This window comes from Netta rufina (assembly GCF_964035555.1).
Source record: "Netta rufina genome assembly, chromosome: 4".
NCBI classification, from domain to species: Eukaryota; Metazoa; Chordata; class Aves; order Anseriformes; family Anatidae; genus Netta; species Netta rufina.
The window spans coordinates 14,571,372-14,594,418 of NC_140127.1; the positions used below are offsets into that span (position 1 = coordinate 14,571,372).

Sequence of the window (23,047 nt, forward strand, 5' to 3'; positions counted from 1 at the left end):
ATGGGATTTCCAGAGCACTGGGCATCTCTCTGCTGCCCTCAGGTCCCCCTGAAAACAGCAGCTTCGGGCTTTGATGTACTCACTGAATGCTGGCTACAACCCAGGACTGACTCAAGCTGTGTCAGCTTCGGGCAGATGACACCGACCGCGGGACGCCAGTGCTGTGACCAGGTCGGGCTGCTCTCCTGCACCTTCCTCTCTGTGCTCTGAACCAAAGTGGCCAGGTCTGTACCCATTTCTGTAAGAGGGATCAGGGTTTTGGGGCCAACCTGCCAAACTTTCCCAAGGGACACAGAGGGTGTCTGAGTTGAAAATACCCACAAAGCAACCTGGGACTGTGCAGATGCCAAAATAATTCCCTCCCCTGATTTCCTGGCCACAGTTTTGGGGAAATGCCATGAAATCTCTATGCTGGATGATGGGGACACAGGAAGGGGTGCACTAGGGGCAGGTTATCAGACACACCAAGGGAACACAGATGCCACGCTGCCGCTGAGGCAGGGTGAGAGCTGGATGCTTAAACTCCCACTTCTCTTCTTCTGGATGGCCCCAGCCCACAGTGGAGAAGAAGGTGGGTGACATCCTTTATTTGAGCAGACTCCTTCTACCTCATATATGCAAATCAAAACTCCCGAAGGCTTTACATGTTGCTCAAAACAAACAGCAGCAAAAATACAAAGCATAATGGTAACACAAAAGAAAAAAAACAACAACAAAAACAAACAAAAAAATTAAAAAAAAAATAAGCAAACAAGGGAAAAAGAACAAAACGATGAAAAAACCCCGATCTTGTACCTGATGTATAGCAAACTGTACAGTATATACATCGTCATGTATTATCCTCACAGAAGAGCAAACTAAAAGAACTTTGTAACACAGAGAGAAAAAAAATATACACCCTGTATTGTATTTGCCATTGAGTAAGCAACATGTTTATACACTAGTCTCTATAACTTAACGCTGTGTAACAGCATTTTTTTTTTAAATTTACAAAACAAAATATCTATCCAGAAATAATCTAATCATATTGCTCTTCAATACACTTCTGTAGACAAGTAAGACTCGAAGTAAACTTCAGTGAAGCGCAGCTTTTGCGAGCCCACAAACAGCTGCAGAACTTCTCCATTCAAGTAAGTCCTTGGAAGTATTAACATGTGCTGCTGTAATTCAGTATATAAAGGTGCTATATATATATCCCATGTACAGACAACATGTGGTGGGAAGGCTTGCTGTTGTCGTCGCTGAAGCGTAAGAAATCGGTTAACCTCATGTACAGTAGATCCATTTCCATGTTCCATGCATGTTACATTTACTTCATGAAAATGAGGACACAAATAGGAAGAAAATGAAAACTTTAGTCAAACACTGCTTTATAAACGCTGTGGCAGAGGCCAACGTCCTTCAGTTATAGAAACCACTGAATTTCCCTTTATTCTTTAGTCAAAATAAATCTCAGGGCTAGTACACAAAGTGCAGGACCGACCACTCGAGGAAGTGACTTTAAAACCAAGTTACAACGGCACCATCCCATTCACCAACTGGACCTTCATCTCTTGAAGGCTGTTCATTATCTTCTTCTGGTGACCAACAAGTGTCACGCCCAGCCGCCTCAAATCCCTGTGGGAGAAAGCAGACGTTGGTTCCAGGGACGGCTCAGGCACACGCCGACACACACACTACGCACCGCACGCACCGCTGCTGCTGCCTACCTCTTACCCTTTGTGGCTCCCGAAGCCCTTTATAAAGGGAGGCAAGTTTAATATTCCCCCTTTTTTTTTTTTTTTATTAAATGGCTGATGGTGTCTCAGAGAGGTGACACGATTTCACCACGATCACCTCAGCGGCTAAGGGGAAAAGCTCGGCAGCAAAATGTCAACATCGGCTTCAGCAAAGGACTCCGCGATGCACGAGGAGTCCTGTTCCAAGAGAAAAGCTGCGTAAGAAAACGCGTGTTGCAATTTCCTCTTCTCCTGAGAGAGGCTGATATTTGATCTTGGGTACGAGCAGCAAGGAGTAAGGTCAATCCACGCTTCCTTCCTCTTCGGGTGAGGCAAAGCCAAAGGTACACAAACCGCAATCCTACAGCCAGCTCCTGGAGGGAGCTGAATGGCAAAGGCCTCGAGCACTGCTACCGCCCCGATGGCCTCCTAAAATCAACAGGAATTGGCAACGCAGCTCCCCTCTGGGCTTTTGTAAATCTTTCTGCAAACCCCTGCTTGATTATTATTTTTCTGTGAATTCTAGGTGATAAAGGCATTTGTGTTGGGTCTGCCAGGGGTGCCACTACAGGAAAGCTGTAAGGTAAGATTAGGAGGAATGGTTGTCTTCTCGGAAGTTTGACTCTAAAGCCTCGGCATCTAGATGAAGCTAATCACCAGGGTTCGCAGCAAATGCTGCCTGAGAGGCACCTCCGAGGGACAATTTATCCCACCCAAAGACAGGAGTGGGATGAGTTGTTCCCTGCAGATATTATGCTAGGAGCTGGGGTGATTAGATTTAATGACATCTGAAGCCAGATGAGGTGACTCCCACACCATGGGTTATGGCAGAGTAATTTTACTGATTTCTTTAAAGAGGGAAAAGCGTTAGCAAAGAAATTGAAGGAGTAAGTTTGGAAGAAGGATCAAGACAGGTGCATCCCTGTTTCCAACATAAGACATAGACCATTAGAGAAGCAGTTTGACTTACAGGAGATGTGATGTTTTGTTTGAAGACTTCCATTACAGAAATATAAGCCCCTTGCCTTCTACCTCTCAGCTGGACTGAATAAAAGATGTTTTCAAAGTAAAGCTCTACAGTTTTGCCAATACAGGTGTGAATCAAAGCACTGCTGGCACCAGCTTGTGGACGACACCCAGAAACAAGTAAGCCATTTACAGGAGAAGGCTTTCCCCTGAAAGCCAGCGGGACGTAAGTGCTTTTTGGAAATGACACTAGCAGGACTGATGCATGCAAGAGCCAGGATTGCCAGCGACACCCAGAGCCCCAGCTGCTGCTCCCAGGAGCCCAGCTGCCACCTGGGTCATACTGGAGACATGATCCATAGCAGAGCTACATGCTGGACTGCAGGTGAACGTGTACAGTGACCACCGAATGCTTTTGCATAATGCACGTGAGCTACCCATCAAGGTGCACCTCTCTCAGCAGATTTACGTTCTGGACAGAAACTCCTGTGTGAATACAGCCATCCGGATACAAAAATTACATAGATGAACTCTTCAAAATCATTGTTTCTAACAAAAAGAAATCCCAAGTGAAGGTTGACGTGTTAACACAAAGCCAGTTGAAGCCGAAAGCTAGACCTGTTCTCCATAGGATTGTCACGCTTTCAGCCTTTTGATTTGGAAAATACCAGATTTTTTGCTCGAGGCTAAATACTTCATTTCATTATTACACCCTTTTTCAGTGAAGCAACTCTCTGATGCATGCCGGAAATCCCAGCACAATGGGTGTGGAGCAACAGAGGCCAACGAGACACATCAGCACGTTCCTTACCCGGAAGAAAAGGCTGCAGCACGATGCAAAGGTGCCTAACTTCTCAGGGGGACATGCTTTCATTTCTGCCTCCACTGAATTGTGAAACTAGTTCAGCAAGCAATCTTAATAATGAAGGAAAATGTAGTAATGCTATTGTTACATGCAATTTATTTTATGTACACAGCACAGTTGGAAGTTCACACCAAAGATCGAAAAAACAGTATAGGGCCAGATATTTAAAAGAGCCAACATCCGTCTTTCCCCCCTGCTGTGTGCTGCTCTGCTGCTACTTTTTGAAAGTTCAGCTATTTTTGCAGGTATCTAAAGTGCAAGCTGAGCTCTTTTGAAAATCCAACGCCACATATTTCACGTATGTACTGTTTCTGATATTATCCCTCTGCTCTCGCACATTATGCAGAAAAGCCGGCCTGGAACTATCAGCAAGGCATGTATGTGTTTGCATTTCATACACAGCTCCGTCTATCTAACAAGGAAAAGTCCCTACTCTCTGGCATTGCGGCAGGCTTCCCGATCAAAAGGATCCATGTACCGTTTTAGGTTTTACTCACTACAGAGCTTTTTTTTTTTTTTCCTTATAGCCTCCACCATAACCCAATATCCTTGAGTAGAGCCTCATTGATTTAAGGGAGGCACAAAGAGAGAGAAGAAAAACGAGTTTCTAGTTTCAATCCATTAGTTGCTCACCAGGGGACCTAGACTATTTTTTTTTTAATATTGAATCCTCTCAAATGTGGAGCCACTGGCCAAAAGTGTGGGGACTCCTCAGAGAGGGGAAAAACTTCTGTGCAGCCTTTTACCTCCACAAAGACCTGCCAGAAGGCTAACCCAGACAACAACTCCTGAGCCAGATGCTCACCTAGCATAAAACCAGCAGCTTTACTCAAAAGCCACTCTGCTCTTTGCCAAGCCAGCAACAAAACTTCCCCCAAAATGCCTCAGTGAATGCAGGAGCTTTAATTCCCGTTTTCAGGCGTGACTTGCAGCATGTTGCAGCCTCCCATGCGTCCAGGGCTGAAGCGCTGGACTTAAAGCAGCAAAAGGCAGAAAACAGTTTTTAAACAGAACTGGGTGCACAAAACAGCCACTCTGGGGACAAAATCCACTTCTGTGCCAAAGAGTTGCAACACAGCTGGTCTAAAAATCCAGTCCAGTGCTGCTTGACCCATTTCACCACAGCCAATGGGTAATATCTCCGGGCCTAGCTCTGGAGATGTACAGGGGTATCTACATGGGCTTTGGAAAGGTTCTGGAAGAGTGACAGGATACTTGCACTTCCCTGCGAGAAAAGGCCCATCTGGGACCCTGCCGAGGAGCAGGCAGACGGCACTTGCAGTCAGCATCCTCGCCATGCAAGGGGCCCTACCCCAGACGCTGGGTTTGTGTGTGCCATGGTGGCAGCGGCACGGGCATTCCTCGAGGCTGTGAAGATACGGGCACCTGCGTGCCACGGGGTCTCCCTGCTTCAAAATGCTTGACCTGCTGCAACAAGACAACTTTCACTCCTGTTCCAGGGAGAAGTGCCCTCCCCCACACCCCTTTTCACTTTTTTTTTTTTTCACACAGGGTTGAAAATGGAAACACAGAGGAACTCAAACCACATGCTAACGCAGTACTAAGAGACCGACTTCGGTTAACCGAAAAGCCAAGTGAATAAAGGGGAAAATTGGTGTCAGCCCATTCCAAACAGCCTGTATACAGCCGTACGCATGCTGTGCTCTTACCATGTCCTTGCATGAAAGCCCGGCTCCAATGTGCCAGGGACAACACAGTATCCCCTTAACTGCAATATCCTCCGTTTTGCAGGGGTTGAATTCATGGTCTCCACGTTGTAAGAAATATATTTAAAACATTTTATTTACAAACAGAACTACTTATACACCATGGACCAGTTTGTCAAACACAGTGTAGGCTAGGACTGGATCGCCACATAAAATACAACCTCCCTCACCACCCCGTTAATCATGCAAGAGAAAGGGACAGGTTCCTGAAAGATCTCCATGGCTGGAAGCCATCAACCTACCACAAATTGTTTTGCATTTCATCTCCCATTCCAGTAGTTTTCACCACTCTTCTTCGTGTGGTGTAAATCTACAATGGCCCATGCAGACTGGCACTACTCACGGAGTTAGTTAGTTGTCAGTTTGAATGAGGGGAAAGAAGAACCTCAAAGACCTTCAGAAGACGCTAAAGAGAGAGGAATCCACTTGCTAGGGACTTTTGCATGAGATTAGGACTTATTTTTTTTAAGAGTTCATCTGCTCTTATTCATTATTCCCATTCTACTTGATTACGACTCAAGAACTGGTTTGTTCAGAAGCAGATGCGATTATCACAATCCTAGGATTGAGATTTCAGGTGAAGAATAAGTATCTAGAGCAGGTGAACTCTTAAACGTTCTTCATCCAGCATAACTTTTAATAAATAATTTTATTTTATAAGAAAAAAATACAATGCAAAGCAACACAGCACATATTATTACAAATATTCAGAGCTCTTCATCTAATAACAAACAACAGGGTGTCCTGAGATTCAGTGAGTACAGATCTTTCAAAAGGTGTAAGTATGCAGTCCACATTTTGTTAGTAATTGGTCCAGTCAAGTGTCAGACTGAAACTCATGTCATGGATCTATCTATTCTTGAGCATTGTCCTGGTAAAGTTATTCTTGCAGTGGATTGAAAGAGCTCCAGACACACTCAAAGTCACTAGGTGGTCCACAAGTTTAAAGAGCAGGTCTGGTCCACTGGAAAGGTTTCCTTCAAGTCTGATATCCAGTTGGAAAGAGGGGGTGGAGGGTGAGGCTCCACTTTTCACAAGGTGATTCGTCCCTTTGCAAGAATTAGAGCTAAATGTAGAAATCACTCTTTGTTTGAACACATACATTTTCAGGTCTTTGCTTTAGCAGGCAGAGCTCAGGACTTGGGGCGATATTCACCGTTTTTAGCTTTTTAATATTTTTTCTCCTAAAATTTGTCACTAGCACTACTCTTCTTTGGAATAAACACATTAAACCATTACTTTGAAAGAAGCAAGGGGGTAAATGGGATTTTTCTTGGCATGCTGGGGGGGGATTTTCAAAAATGCTGAACATCTACCATCTCAACCAGGTCCCATAAAGAGGCCACAAGCTGGGCGCCCACTGCCACCAGTCCCATGAGAGTGTCATCAATCCCTTTTTTTAGAGAACTAGCAGTTGTTTTTTTTCCAGGAGATTTTATAAGTATTTTACATTCAGCATATTTTTTTTTTTCCTGCGTTTTCTGGCAGGGATTATCCAGTTCTCCCTTCTCCACCTAATTTCCACATGTCTCCTGCATAGTTTGAATTTGGGGAATATCATTTTGGATGGTATTTGAAGGCAACCTCTTAAATTGTAAAGAATATTTTACTGATGTCATTTGGGGAAAGAAAGCTACTTTCAAATTTTCAGATCTTCTTTTCACCTGATCCCCCCAAGTCCCAGCTCTGGAATATATTGAACAGTTGCCTCTATTGAAAAAAGACAAGGAACATTTAACCTGAATTCTCATTTGCAGAGTACAAAATGTTTTGTTGTTTCCTTTTACGGGGAGAAAAATGAAATCTCCAGAAAAACAAAACCCCAAATATATTAACCTTTAAAGAACTTTGCTTGTTCCAATGTTTATTTCTTCCCCGTAGCATCTCTGGAGAACCCACACAACTCTCAACTGTGCCCCACAGAAGCCAGGTAAACATTTCTGTCCCTTACTCCGTTGATTTTAAGGGCAATCTGCCAGTTTACATCCAGAGAACACAGTTCAGGTCTTAAGTTTGGGACACCTTTCCTCTTAAGTCCCTGAAATCTATGGAAGTTTCTCCCATTTTAGTGGCTGAGAGTCTGGTCTTCTGCCTTCTTCACTAAATCTGAGAGAGACCACAGATTTCCTGATCTAGCTGGCTGACTGGCTTAATGAACCTTTAACAGTTTTCCCCAAAACAGACTCAACTCCGGTCAAGATCTCTTGCTAAGCCACAACTGCAATGCACGGACTGCGCAGGTCAAGACCCAAGCCTAAGCGTCTCTGTCCAAAGTGGCTGGAGGAGATTTGATTTGCTAGCAAATACTGGATAACTAAATAGCAGGAAACAGCTCAGAACACTTATCTGAACCTGCCAGGTGGGTCTCTGGCGGATTTGTGCAGTGCAGTGATGATTTTTTTTGTACAAGTGTGGTGTTGCTGCACATGAAAAGAGCCTCCCAGCACGTTTTAGGAGTCAAATCAGCAGTTTACGCATATTCCTTATGGCATTATCATAGGAGCTGGCGATGGCCATACCAGCTGTCTCAGTGTTTGTTCTCAGCCTTGGGAGGATGAACAAATCCAATCTGAACACTACACAGGGCAGCAATGATGCTTTTCTTCTGGAGGCTAGCATTAAACTAGCCAGAATACAGCCAGTGGAGCTACCTGTGGGATACACCTTCATAACCAATTTTGTTTCCTGCAATTCTCCTCCACACAGCCCCTCACCTAGTATGCGAAGTTGGAGCATTTCAACTTCTTGCCTTTTTCAGTTTCAACAGAAGAAAGTCAGTGAAATGCAAGATGGATTCATGAAATGTCTCCTTTCAGCTTCAAAAACATCCCCCAAAGCTCCCAAGGCTCTCAAGCATCAGTTCTGCCCTGCTCCGCTGCTGTAAAAGCCTGGAAGAAAGCTGAAGCTGAGCAGCTCAGACATCTCATCTCCATTGGGGCCAGTAAAGGACCAGAGTAAAATGACATTTGTGCTACTGAGAACATCCTGGGATTCTGCGAAGGGGGTCTTAGATGTGGTTTGTGGCTGGTGAGGTTCAGAGCATCTCTGGCAGCTATAATGTTATTTGAAGGACTTAAAACACCTCGCCTTTCTGGCTAGAACTGTAAAGGCAATGGATGTCTTAGCTCACTGGCAATCTGAAAAAACATTTTGAAGTACTTTTTGGGCAGCCTGGAAAGATCTGGGGAGAAAGTTTTGAAATTTCTGAAATACCAAAGAGTAAACAGAGGTAAGTATTTACATTTTAAGTCTAATTAAGCAGATCATTTCACGATCTGAAATGTTACATCCAAGAAAAGGTGGGTATCTGGCACAGTTATAATAGTCATAAAACACAGATGTGCAACCCAAGGAATACTTAGTGATACATATCACAATGCACTGCATTTTGCGTGATTTGTGGGAAATGTACCTCACTCCAAGAGGTGAGGTTAGAAATAGTTTTGTCAGTGTGATAAGAAGAGGGATGCTAAGACTGTATAAAGCTAAACGAGTGGCAAAAAAACTCATTAATTTGGGGTTGAGCACAACATTTTCTCTGACCCAAACCAAAGCGATTTTCTCTGACCCAAACCAAACAATTCACTTTTGATCTAAGTATTTCTTTCAGAGCTCTTGAAGTTGTATGAAGTTCTAAACAGGAACAAACTGGAAGTTCTTGTGAAACCTATTTGTGTTCTTTGATATGGCTAATTCAGCCAAACAGCAACAAGCCTGTGATATGTTTCAGACAATCTGCATTTCCTACCAGAACTTGCTCTGATTCTAAGATTAATGTGTCACAGAAGAGGGGAATGCTCCAATCTTTTGCTTTTCTCTCATTTTTCTGCTTCATTCTATCCTCCTCACCCATCACCTGGCTAGGTCCTTCCTGACTACCCTGGGGATGGACCTCTTCCTTGGTCAAAGGGTATAGATTGGTCCAAACAAGGTCCTGAAGCCTGGTGTTTCTGGGCAATGCTTTATCTGATGAGAAGGTGAGGAACCGTGGAGTCCTCGGAAGCCAAAGGAATGGGATATGCAATTGTAGAACTTGGCTGAGAAAAGGCGCGTAAGAGTCTCAGGCACCCAAAAAAAAAAACTAGGTAGAAATCCAAGCACTCTCACTTCCTAGAAAAGATTTCATCCCTAGCTTGGGGGTTTCACGTGAGTGCCTGAAGTTAGGCTGGATGAATACAATTGTAAGGGATAAATATTCGGCATGTGGATGGAGCAAATAAAATCTGAGAGGGAGAAGAGATGCGCCTGCACTCCATGCATGCTTTGTCCCGTTAATGCAAAATTGACCTCTATGCAGGTCTTACCAACCTGCAACATGTGCAAAGGATCTCCTACCCTGAAGGCTGAACTCCACAGCAAGCCCTGTGGCAGACAGGAGAAACACTGCAGTTCTGTGGGGCACTGGGATTTTTCCTGCTTTATTCCAAATCCTCTGCGCTGATTCTGCATGCACACTGGCTTTCGGCACATGGCTGGAGGAGCCATTACCTCCTCCAAAGCACCAAGCATGAAGCATCACCTTTCCCATTCTGCCTCAACGTCTGCAATAACCTAAGTTCAAGTAAACCCAGATGCAAAGGCAGGCTTTGGGGCACGTTTGAGTAAGAGGCAGGAAGAAAGTACAGAAAATTACACAAGCAAGACAAGCAATGAAAGATGGAGCACAACCAGCAGCCCCAAGGTATTCACCAAGCTGCTTTAGCACTTTAGTCACCCCAACTGCAGTCATACGCCCGTGCAAAAACCAAGGGCTTGTTCACAAGGAGGAGTCTCAGCCAGGGAGCCTGTCCCCTACAGCTGTGGGTTTGCCGATGGTCTTCTGTTGTCAACGGCTTGTATCTACTCTTATTTCTGTTACAGTAACCTTGAAAAGTATTTCCACACTTTACTGGGCCTGACTGTCCATTTGGCTAAGCCTGGGCCTACTCTTCAACCAGCTGATCCAGTATACCTCAGCAGGGCCTGTAGCTCCTATAAGATCACTAGTAGGTTTGTTTTTTTCGTTTGTCAATAACCTTGAACAATAAACCACTACTACGTTGAGAGGACAGCTTGTCAATTATTCAAACTCAGGCATTAATTTCTGTGAGTGAAGGAGCCAAAGCACTGGCTGCCAATGTAGTGACGGTAAGTTTTAGTCCTGCCTGCGCTTGTTATCATCAATACAGATGCTAAAAGAGGAACTGCTGACTGCAAACAAAGGGCAATGGTTTCCTTTCTGCAGCCTCCTCCCTAGTGTTTTTGGACAGTTTGTTTCCCTCCCCAGCTCCAACACACGAGGTGAAAAGGATCTGGAGACTACTTACTCTAGGGTCACCTGAGCCACGGCGTCCATCGAACTGTATCCGTTCTCCATGAAAATCTCGGTGTACCGGCCCATTTTGATGGCTTCCAGCCACTCTCCCACTGACCTGTAGGCACCGCTCCCCACCGGACTGTGTTCTACCAACAGATTTGATACTCTGAAGGCAAAAGGGGAAAACAAGAGAAGCAAAAAGAGTCAGCATCATGATCCACCCAACACGACACAATTGCTCATCTTCTCATACAGTAAAGGTGGCTCTTCGGTGGCATTTTCAGTGATTGCTGAAGCCCAAATCGTCCCAGCAGGCTCCTGCTGAGCAATGATTTCTCTGTCTCATACGAAGTTGTTGACTTTACTCTGGAAGTACAGCACAACTGAAATGAGGTGGAGGGAATCATGCTCTTATGAGCCCCATGCGGGATTTCCCAAAGTTGTCAGTTTTACCACTGTTTTCAGAAAGGGCAGTGTAAAAGCTTCCAAAATCTCCCAACTGCCTTAGTCAGCGGAATAAAACCAAATGATGGTGACAGGTTAGCTAGGCAAGATTTCACTGCGTATCAAATACATCGCTTCACCTTCAACTTCGCCTGCTGTTCAGGGACTGGAAGCAGAAGGGTTGGCCTCTGCAGAGGAGAGGATTAGTGTCCGTCCCCGTTACTTCTCACAAACAAGCAGGCTCCTTTCCTATGAGGCACTCCCCGGCACTCTTCCTTCAAGGTCTTTGGTCTCACTATTCCTGCCCTGTTTTCCTCCTCTTTCTTTAAAGCTCATAATTAACTTAAGACAGCTCAGAGCCTGGAAACCAAAACCCAAATTACATTTCCCAGCAGCAGCCGTCAATGGCAGGCTGTTGTTAACACTTCAGGGGCTGCTCCTGCAGAGTCAGGCCAGGATTTTGGATGCAGGCAGCATCCGCCAAGCCCTGCAGAGAGCAGCAATGCTCCAACCACGCCTCAGCCTCCCAGCGAGGCTCCTGCTCAGCCCTGGAAGCAGGGGGAGACTCCTACTCCCATACCCTTGCTCAGACCTCGCTGCAGCAAGTGCTACCTGCTCGGTTATGCTGCACGTGGAAGCAGTGATTAGGGCAAGATAAAACCCTTCGCTGTGGCAGAAACACCATTACAATACCTGGCATGAGTGACCCGTGTTGTGTGTGGGTCCACCACTCTGCTAATGATGCACGGGGAGCGCGAAGGGGCTTGTCCAAGGTCAGCCAGGAGAGAAAGCAGATGTCCCCCGTTTTGTAAAACACGACTTCCAGCTAACGTAAGCCTCGCAAAAAGATTATTACCCCCAGGTGAAAGTGTTTGCTGGGTCAGCCTCTGACTGCGAGAATTACACTGAAGAGATTTTCAACTGGAAGGCGAGCTAGGATATTATATTGTTATAGCACTTCAGGAATCTTCATATATTTTATGATCACATTAGTATTATTTGTTTATTTAATAGCAATGCTGAAGGGTCCAATAAAATGTGAGCACTTGCAGTACCAAGAGCATAATGGCTTCCCATAACGTTTTATACACATGAGGAATTCAAAACTCCTAAGCAATCATAATGAGAAGTGGATTTTCATCACTAATGTCAGGAGGTACCTACTGATACGCACACACTGTAATGTAGAGAGTGACTTCCTCCCTTATTTGCATTAATGAGAATTTCCATAAAGAATACATTTCATATATAAAAAAATCATTTACAGCTGCTGTATGTTGAAATTATGATTCATTCACAATTACTGTGGTCTGGGCATGGCAATCTGTGATTATAGAAGCACAGCCCCAAAGCCTGGCTGTTCAGGTACTCCATCCACCCTGCATATACCCACAGTGCCTTTGAAAAGGAGAGGTTTGGAATTGCATGGACCTGTTAGTGGAATAAAACATCAGCAAAGTGCTCAGCAGCTCAAGGAGACAGTTTACTCCCTATTTTCATTTTTTCCTGCCTAACAGTTTGGTATAACAGTACATACTGCTACTTAACAGGCCTTGAGAATGACTGTTCTGAACTGAAAATAAAAGAGAAACATCCCATTCTGTACTGCCATAAACCTTTTCCTGCAGGTTTGCTGGAACTAACATTACAACTAATTGCTAATAAGGGACATTCTTCAATTTCTTCTTCAGATGGTTAATGATGCATGTAAAATAGCCTGAGGAATTGGATCTATTTGGTATTTAAAAATGAAACTGTGAAGATTTCATGTTTCTTCTCTTCTAATGCATGGCATGTCATGCACAGGAACATGTCTTTTATTTTTTTAATCCTCTGAGAATAAGCTTTTCTGATGGGCCTCTCTCTTCCAGTGTTAATAAGGGGAACTCCACTGCCATTAGTGAAGCAGCAATGATTTATATACATCACTCCTTCATGACCTTGTGAGGGACTGAGTGATTAGCAGCACAGATGGCTCGGAAGTTATACTTGGTGCTTATGATGAAAAAACAAAAGACTCTCCAAGAGTCCAGTGTGGTGGAGAGACCACTGCTAAAACTCACTAAAAATATGAATATTTCCATGTTTTTTTTTCCAAGTACAGTTTCATTTCTTGACTGTACTTCCCCATATAGCTGTGTAGCTATTGAAACTCAAAATGAATTGCACACCGGCTGCTTGATTCACTTAATGTGGTTTTAGCAAATCATTTGCGTGCGGCTCTCTGGTAACCACAGAGATCCTCTCGCAATTTCAAAGACTGTCAGAACTGGAGGGGGCAGCTAACACGCCTGGGAACACTTGCGGGAGGACGCACTTGGGCATCTGGGAGCTTTGTACATCCTAAGTTTCCGCCAGAGACTCTCTCATTGGTATTACAAAGATAAAGTCAGCAGGCAGATAATTTGAGAAGTGTTTACTATCTACTTCACGGACTCAGTCTTGCTCTCTCTAACCTTGGGGTAGAGCACAGGTAGCTTTATCATAGACCTATAAATACTGCTGAAACTCCAGTTTCTGAAAGGCAGGCCACAGTAATTTTCTTTGTGGCAGCAGCACTACATTTATAGAGTAACTGAATTGCTGACCTGCCTGCCAATTTAAACAGAAAGAAGTTGATTTGGGAAAACTCCCCTGGACATAATGAAGCTGGAGGAACATCCACCCGCGGATGTGCGCAGGCCAAATAATAAGTGGTAATTCAACACCAGGGGTGGGTATTCAGACAAGAATCTTGCTCTGAGAAATGGTTCTGGCCTGATTTTGTACCTGCTCGATGCATTAACCAGCGTCTTCAAGCTGCTTGGGTTACGGATGAGTTTGTCCAACATGCTGACAATTTCGTCAAACTTGGGCCTGCTGTTGCGGTCTTTCTGCCAGCAGTCGAGCATGAGCTGGTAGAGAGCAGCAGGGCAGTCCATGGGACTTGGCAGGCGATAGCCTTCCTCCACGGCTTTAATCACCTGCGGGAGACAAAACACAAGGCTGATAGGTTGCATTCCTTCCTTCTCTTTCCTTTTTCCCCAAACACAAATTGGTTTGAATAGAGAACAGGGGTCCAGCAATACGCTCACACACAAATTCTTCCCCCTTTCTGCATACAAGATGCAAATCAAGTAAACTCCATTTTCTTTCAATTTTTTCTACGGGATGGGTCGAATAACTCATTTTCAGTCACCGCAAAATGAGCCTGGAAATTCAGGGAAATTCAAGGTCAGATCTCAGGTTGCACTTGTCCAAATCTCGGCTGAGGTCTGTAGGTCACACCAGGAAACTCCCAGAGCCTGCTGTGGTCCACCACCAGCAGCCTATGGGGCTTTCTGGCATCATCTTGGAGTGCAGTGATTTTGTTTATTCAGACGTTGGCTTCTTTTTAAATGAAAAGGCATGTGCTAGACCACAAATTTGTATTACAGTAATAAAAGTCTGACTGTATTTCAAAAGAGACTTTGAATGCTAATTGATGGATGGATTCAATGCAGAGGCAGAACAACCATCTCATATATCATTCAATACTGTCTGGGTCTAGCTGTTCTTACTGCGTCCACATTTCTGCCAGGAATTTAAAATGTCAGCCTAAGAGTATGTAAATTAAAAACGGGAGGGTTGTTGCACTGATTTCAAGCACAACCCATCTAAGGTTCTACACTGAAAACAAGTGGTATGCACATGTGCCGCCTGCACTCCTGAAAGGCACAAATGAACAAATGAGGGCGGAATTGAATAACGCAACTTGTTTTCCCTGGTTTTGGACACATTTACAGCAGGGCTCCAAGCCCAGCAGTGCCCATTTTGAACCCGTAACAACTCTGAGGAGAATGCAGCTCTTGTTTCGGGCCACAAGGGGCTGTGCCCGTGCCAGGAGGGTCCTAGCAGCCCATCTTCACAGCCTCTACTCCCAAGCCTCGCTGCCCAAATGGAGGCACACACAGCTATTGCTGATGGGGAGCGCTATGTGGAAAGCCACAGCACTTCATCGCTCAGCTCCAAGGATCGCCTCAAATGCCATTCATGCTGGGCACTGTCTCATGATTTGGAAACATCCCATGTTTAAAAAGACGGCTCTGTGGTTAGTGTGTAAGTTGTCTTCTTGATCTTTCTGTCAGTGAGAGCGACATCAGGATGGCGTTTTGCTTTTCAGAAGGCTCCGAAATTCAAGACCGTGTGCATCACTTTCAAATCAGCCCCCACCACATGGCTTTTGGCCAAGTGGAGGAGTCCCAGGAATGAGCAGGCTGAGCAGCAGCAGTGGGAAACTGGAATCCCCTGAGGATGCATGTAGCAGAGAAAAAACTACGTGAGGCTTTGTAATCTTCTCAAAGGGTGCTGAGCATATCCGAGGGTCTGGCCACAACATCTGCAGTCCTTCTGTGCTCTGCCAGAGACCCATCTAAAATTTCATCTGTCGGGGGAGCAATTGCACCGCTCTCTGCCCAACCTGTGTCTACAAAGCAATTTCATCTGCAGATTGCTCACAGAATCAAAAAAGCAGGCCCACCATACTATGCTGTATGCATCGTCTATTCCTCACATCACGCTTTTCAGCTGGTCCCTGGCCCCAAATTTACAACTGCCCTATAAAAAGCCTCAGTGTGGCACAGCCACGAGAACATTATTTGCTGTGTCTGCATATGTATTTATAACAATATCGGATCATCCCCCAGCTGTAGCAGAAAGAAAATAGCAGCAAGACGGGTAGCAGACCAGCTGGCACCAGCTCAGAATATCTGAACTACATCTGCAACGGGGTTATGCATGCTTTATATTCCTGGCAGTAACATCACAATCAATAGCGTTAACTCAATTTACAGGATGTCGTTCGTTCTGGTGATACAATGCAAATGGTATCAAAATACTGCAAGGGGGTAGGATGCTGAAATACTCGCTGCCTCTCTCTGAAGGTGCCTTCAGGGTCTGGCAGTAAGAGGAGAAAAAGAATGAAGCAAATAAAGACCTGTAGCAACCTTGTAAGAAAACTCAATATTTAGAAAACAACAAAAAAAGGCACATTTGCCACTTCATTCATTGGTGCCACTTCTTTTTAATACTTGAAGAGCAAAGATTTGCATATAAAAGGAGACATTTTGTGTCCATTTTACCCCTTCTGGACAAGCACCATTCACTTATGGATCCGAGTGACTGAACTGGGGGTGTTTGGAAAGGGAAGACCCGAGATAGTCTATTCCAGTAAACCAAACTCTTTTAGCTCCCTGTTTTCATAAAACCACCAGTCTGAAGACTAAAAAGCAACCACTGTGCTCATTTAACTTACCAACCTGTGTAACGCAGCCCACAAAAATCCTCTCAATTCCTGCATACAAACCTTACCGTGCGGTGCAAAGCTTATTTTTAGAAAGCCTTCTAGACACCAGAACGACTTCACAACATGGTTTGTAGCTTTTGAAGTCACAACGCTGCCTGCCATTTGGCACCGCACCTCCTTTAACAGGGGCAAAAGTAATCTGGCTGAAACACGGTGAGAATCGTTTTGCTCGCTGCTGACAACGTGCTTTAATTAGAAACTATACAACAAGAAACTCTTGTGCAACGGAGTCTGAAATTCACGTGAGCAGAGCTCCCTAGACCTCCACAGAAAAGCCATCACCACACCTAACATTGCTGGTTCTTCTGCCAGCTCAAGAAGGGGGAGAAAGAAGAAGGACAGGCCTTTAGAGGATGAAGAAGGAAGAAGGAACAAATCTCACAAGAACCATTTCTCTGCCACAGCACTGAATCACGTTTCCTTGGCTGCCACCATCCACACGCACTTATTATAGGGAGAGAGAGAACCTAAGCAAAGCCTGATCAGGAACTGATGATCACGAACATCTCACCAGTTCTCTGCTTTCTGCTTGTAAATAGAATTTACAAGAAGTATAATAGAAAATAGAAAGTACAAGAAGTATAGAAGATAGCATTCCCCTATCTTCTTCTTCTTCTCAGGTGGGAAATTCACCCTATGCCCCACAGAATGGACAAAGTGGTATCTGTGGTTTGGTTTTTGTTTGTTTGACTGTTTGTTTTCCCAACAGTACTGCAAAGTGTAGATGTTTAGTGTTACTAACCTGACAAGGGACCCTCCTGGCCACTGGAACCAGCCAGGATCTCAGCCTGGCGTTTACGAACAGCATCTGTACCATGCTGGTGCGTCAGCACCAAAGGTTGTCACAGTGCTTGGTGCGACTCAAAGAGCTTGGCTGCAAATCGCTGCACTCTCCACTCAGGGTATGGAAGAAAGCCTCCGGATTTGATTGAGATAAATCCCTGTGCAGATATGTGCTGCTTTACCAAGCTCCCTACAAATGTGACAGCCTCGGCGGTGCAGGAGCGGTGGGGCATTCATGCCAAACAACACGCTCATCTCCCTGGCAAGAAACGTGGTGTGACCGTCTCAAAGGCACTGCTCGTCTCCTTGCCTGGACTCGAGGCGAGCAGTCGGGATGAGGCAGCAGCTCCTGCGTGTGACAGGTAGTTACAGCCACTGATGGCAGAGGCTCTCAGATAAAACAGAGGAGAAACAGAAGGCTGAGCCAGAGCCTCTGCTGCCAACAAAATGGCAGAACGTCAAGGGGACAGGGATGCTGTTCAAAAACAAAGGATGAAACATCAGGTGTTGTGCTGGGGACAAAAGCAGCCCACAGCAGAGCAAGTACGTGCATGCTTTGCCAAGCCAGGAATGACGATTCCAGGGGCGGCAGGACTGCAGAGACGAAGCAGGAGGGATGAGGAGAGGCTCTGTTTTCCATATGCAGAGTGGCTGCATTTTTTCCCCCCATCACAGAGCTCCTCTGGGGGCCTTGTGTGCCACACAGTGACCCCCTGTGCCATGCACTAGCTGGCGTCCTGAGAGAATTCCACGTGCCACACTTCTCAGAGATGTGAAGAGGAAGGGGAGGCCCCAGAAAATCTGGCAGTCCCAGGCTTCATTTTGTTTTCAGGATTAGATAAAGACAGCTGCTTATAGTGAGCTCAGGGTAGGAGGAAGTCTTGCAGTAGGAACATGAGATCCTTCGGTAGGTTGGAAAAAGAGCTAGTGTAAGGAGGGTGACAGTGTCCCCAAGCACGCCACTGTTTGGAGGTGCTTCAGAGGGTGACCTTGAGGGGGAACAGGGGCCCAGGAGCAAGGCAGTACACCTGGAAGGGTGCTATACCAACAAATGAGAGCTGGCACTAACAGAGACTCAAAGACATTCACAACAGAGAAAGCAAAGGATGGGGGAAAAAAGCAGCAAAACTGCTCTCGAGATCAGCAATGCGCAGATGACTGAGAGGCAGCTCTGTGCACTACCGGTCTGGACTGCTATCACTTGATCAAATCACCCAGCTTTTGTGCAGCAAAACAAGCCCTTACCATGGCTCTCTTGAGTTTCTGCTTTACGTGGCAGCAGGGGTTTGAACACACAATTGAAATGCTGCCAGTTATCAGCATCTATCCCCTGGCAGACCTTTGTCATTAAGCAGAGCAGGGACAGGCTCTAGCTCTAACAGCATTAGTGAAGCTCCAGCAGTCTGCTGGGGGAACCAGGCTTGCCTCCATGCAGACACATTTCCCTCTGCTCTGGGCTGCTGCAAAAACAGAGCATCAAACGGGAGGATGGCTTTTGCCTGGCACGGGGAGCAAAGACATTTTTACAGCTGCTGTCCTCCTCCATCCCCATCCCGCCTCTCTGACTGCAGAACGAACACTGAGCCCTCAGAAGTCCCATCACGCGGCAGCTCTTGCACGTGCTTACATCTTGGTTTGTCATTTCCCAGTAAGGTCTCTCGCCGTAGGACATCACCTCCCACATCACGATGCCGTAGCTCCAGACATCGCTGGCCGACGTGAATTTCCGGAAGGCGATTGCCTCAGGTGCCGTCCATCGGATGGGGATCTTCCCTCCCTGGAATGAAAAGAAAATAAATAGATTGCAGGGGAGGGCAGATAACATGCAAAAGAGGACAAAACAGCACTTCTTACAGCACCGAGGGATGTTATTTTCTCTCTGGAAAGAGACATCGAATTTTAAAGTAAATCTGTTTGACAGCATGGGGCCCCTTTCCACATTATCTCAGCCCATAAGCATTTGTAGGCTGCCTACTAATTGGCTGTCCTGAAGGTTTGTTGTTTGAATGCTGTTTGAATGCTGGGACATGTATAGGATCAACATCTCAATTATGTTGCACTGGTTGGTAGGGGAATACAGTTCCTCCATTTCTAAGAGCGAGCGGGGGAGGAACAGACAGCTCTGAAGCCAGGGAAGACTTTGATCTAATGAGAGCTTCATGCAAATTGCTGCGGAAGTAATGCCTTTTTTTTTTTCCTTCTTTTTTTTTTTGCAATGCAGTCCCAAGCCTGCAGAGAGATCTGCACAGTGGGCACGGAAATTTGTGTGCGTGAAGACCAGCTTGGCCTCGGCTTCGGGACTGAAAACGGTGCCACCTCCCCCAGATCGCTGTGGTTTATCTTTTGTACCATTTATAGTCTAAGTGCTATTACTCGGGCATAGCGAGAGCTGTCAAATGTGCTTTGGTAGTTCCTTTTCCCCTTTCTGCCATTTCAGAAATCAAACTTCAGACCAGCTCTGAGAAGGAAGGGGTTGGGGGGGGGGGAAGAGCTTGGATTAAGAAATACTTTTCTCATTGGGTTTAAAGAGTTGTCTCCCTTGATTTATATCAAAATGTATTTTACTGTGAAGTCTTTCCCTCTCAGAGCTGAGCTACATATTGCAAAATCTCCCTGTTTGTTATTAGAAAAAGGTAGAATTTGGAACGCATTTAAAAAGCAAATTAGGGAAAGTCCTGTCTTCCAATAATTATTTATTCACAGGCTTATCAGTGCATGCCTTAAGTGAAGGGCCAGATTCTCAGCAGTGCCAATTAGCACACAGCAGCACGTTGCAGACGCAGCAGGGCTGGATGAGAGCCCTCCAGCCTGCAGGGAAGCTCTGGTCCAGCCGTGCGCCGAGCCCCGTCGTGGGGCTGCTGCGACTGCCAAGAGCTGAAACGTCTTTCCCAGATTGCAAAAAGCTCTGCAGGAACTGGGAATGTGACCCAGAGAGCTCCCATCACAATACCCTCGGAAAAATGTGTTAATAGGCAGCACTGAGGCGTGCCAACCTGCCACGACTATCAGAGGCTTTCTCCAGAGCCTGTGCTGGAGGGGATGGGTCCTGTGCAGCCCCTCTCCGTGGCACTGGGGCCGCGTGGCCTCACGCTGGGACAGGTGAGCTGATGCCCAGAAGGGAATGATCCTGCCACAGGAGAAGGGGCAGAGCACCGAGGCTGGAGCAGCCCTTCCTCAGGCTGGGGAAAATTACCCTTAATGGGAAGGGAAAACGTGCCTCATTAACAAAAGGCATTACGTGCTTGCCAATGTTTGAAATGGGTTAAATTATCCAGGAGACCGTGGCTAATACCTGTATTTAGGTACCTAAGTAAAGCGCCCAACTCTTGCTCTTCCTGACCTTCAGTGTTCAGCAGAGGTGACAGAACACAGCTGGGAGCATGACTCTTTTGCAGAGTTCACTATTTGACTCAGGTTCCCCTCAGTTCTGCTTGCTTCGGCCATCCTCGCTATAAAGGTGCGGACATTTGCAGAACTGATCTGATAAGAATTAGCTGATAGCACCTGGCCAAACCCTCATGCACAGTTTAGGGGCTCTACATTTGTAGAAACCTCTCGGCCAAAAAGCCTGAATACCAAAATGAGGCAGGGAGTACATTTTAATTCCTCTGTTCACTATCCCTGGAACTCACCCTGGTAGTGTATGCTGCTTCAGGGTCATCTTCTAGGACTCTGGAGAGGCCAAAGTCGGACACCTTGCAGACTAAGTTGCTGTTGATTAGGATATTCCTGGCAGCGAGATCCCTGTGCACGTAACCCATGTCAGACAGGTATTTCATTCCTGACGCGATGCCTCGCAGCATCCCGACCAGCTGGATGACCGTGAACTGCCCGTCGTTCTTCTGCAAAAGGAAGGAGACACTGGATCAGCTGAGCACCTCTGCACCCTCAGCATCGAATGTGCACAAATAAAAATGCAAAGGCAAGTCTCCAGGGAAGAAAAACGGGGAAATTAATAATTCATTACTCTCATGCTCTGACCATGAAGCTTTTCAAAGTTTCATTGTTTGGATAAGCATCTCTAGAGACAAAGCTAAGGAAATGTAGTTCTTTTAACTGGAGATCAAGGAGGGAGCTATTTCCAATAGTGACTGATGAAGAGATTGCTACAGGGAGTGAACACATGTAGCTCTGTGTACAAAAACACCAAGGGCGGACTATCTCTGAGTAAGCCGACTGAAAGGCACCAAGCTGCTTCACAATCTTACCTCCTGAGGACCATGTGTGAATATCTGGGGTAGGGGCTTTCCCTGTGTTACTATGCTACAGTCTCAACCACGTCCCCTACCCTCCCTTTTCTAGGTCTGACATTTCCTGAAAAAACTTTGACATGTCTGGGTTTTGCCATGATGCAGCATGGATGTGCTCTGGAAATATCACCAAGTTTTGCAGGATGAGTCGACCATTTTGATGCAGCAGACTGCTTTTGAGAATGAACGCTGCAATTTCTTGTTACCTGTTTGTATCAGTGCACAAACCACGTCCTTCATCAGCTGTATAAACAGAGGCCAAACAGGTAACCGAGTTACTCCAGCCTCCAGACAGCAGTAAGGGCTGGACGAGCACCCAGCAAACATCTTCACTGATGCTAACCTTCTGCAAGGAGCACCAACTTTAACCGAGATCCCCCTGGAAATAAGGTCTAAACGTTACCTTTAAAAATGTATCCAGAGAGCCATTCTCCATATATTCTGTCACTATCATTACCGGTTTGCCTGGAAAAAAAGAAGAGCACAAGATCATTAGCAGTAATTTACTTAAAAACATGAACAAAAATAAGGTCTTTTCATAATGCTTCTGATGTGAATATACAGCCACGCAACAGTAAATTGAAAATGAGACGCTACTGTCCCAGCAGGATGCCCACGCTTTTTGCCCACAAGTATGGAAAGAGAGAAGAATCAAGGAGGGGAAGAAAGGGAAGTGCTGTATTATGGACGGGGGATCAGCTCCTAGAAGGGCTGGATGACATTTGTGGAAGAGGTCGTGAGCACCAAACACTGCGTGCTGGGAGACACAAGCAGCTTTGCTGCAACTACAATTTCAGGAAGCTCTTTGCTGTGTTGATTCCTTTTTTCCTTCCCTAAATAATAACAAGATCTCTTCACAAGATGTGGACTGTACTGATTCAGTGAGGTAGTAAAAAAAATAAAATAAAATAAAAGCTCTTAACAAAAGACCTGGCATCCTATTGTTGACAGGAATAATAATGTTTTTCCAAATCCATTTGATTAATTTTCATGCCCGAGTCATTTTAATGGTAATTATATATAGTTTTTGCTCAGTTTTTATATCTAATTTCTCGCTAGCTTGCCACAATGGCATAGCAATAATTAATGTGGTGTGCTCCAGCCCTTGTAAATTCAATGAAATCTTATAAGAAGATGTAAATTATTTTTTATTTAAATCAATTTGCATTAGCTAGCATGAAGCACAGACAAAAGAGGAGCTGTCAATTATCTGTAAAGTGCATTATAAATGTCTTTTGTAAAAATGATCAACGAGAGCTGCCACATGTCATAACATGCACGTGAAGGTAAATGCTCCTAAAAACCAGTTCAGACTTTACCACTAAGATTAATCTTAATCTTCCCACTTTCCCTCTGTGTTAACTGTTTGCCTAATTTACTGTTTAATTATCTACATAATAAAGATAATTGTGAACTTGTCAATCAAACCACTCATTGTTGTGCAGACACTACCTTCGCAGCAAAAGGGACTTGTGCTGCTTCAATTATTTAAGCTAATACCACAGCTATTGTCTGGGCTCAAAGCTTGCCAGAAGTGTTATTTTTGAAATGAGAGACGCACCTTGGGGCCACGAATAATATCCTGTGTCCCAGACATTATGGGCCCCATCTTCAGGGATGGCAGACTCATACCCATGTGGAGCTGAGCACACAGAAGAGCCTCCGTGCCCAAGGA

At 45.4% G+C, this 23,047-nt stretch overlaps 1 protein-coding gene across 4 annotated transcripts in view; it reads right to left on the reverse strand.

The window, feature by feature from the left end:
- Positions 1-597: 597 nt before the first annotated feature.
- EPHA5 (EPH receptor A5) overlaps positions 598-23,047 on the reverse strand; it is a 190,028-nt gene continuing 167,578 nt past the window's right edge. For all 4 annotated transcript variants that reach the window (XM_084285682.1, XM_084285680.1, XM_084285681.1 and 1 more), the window contains 6 exons: positions 21,776-21,837; positions 20,755-20,964; positions 18,750-18,899; positions 13,786-13,979; positions 10,583-10,738; positions 598-1,617 (listed from right to left, as the gene is read on the reverse strand). In XM_084285682.1, the coding sequence (XP_084141808.1) occupies positions 1,512-1,617; positions 10,583-10,738; positions 13,786-13,979; positions 18,750-18,899; positions 20,755-20,964; positions 21,776-21,837 (878 nt within the window). In that variant the 3' untranslated portion in view covers positions 598-1,511. The remainder of the gene's footprint in view (positions 1,618-10,582; positions 10,739-13,785; positions 13,980-18,749; positions 18,900-20,754; positions 20,965-21,775; positions 21,838-23,047) is intronic.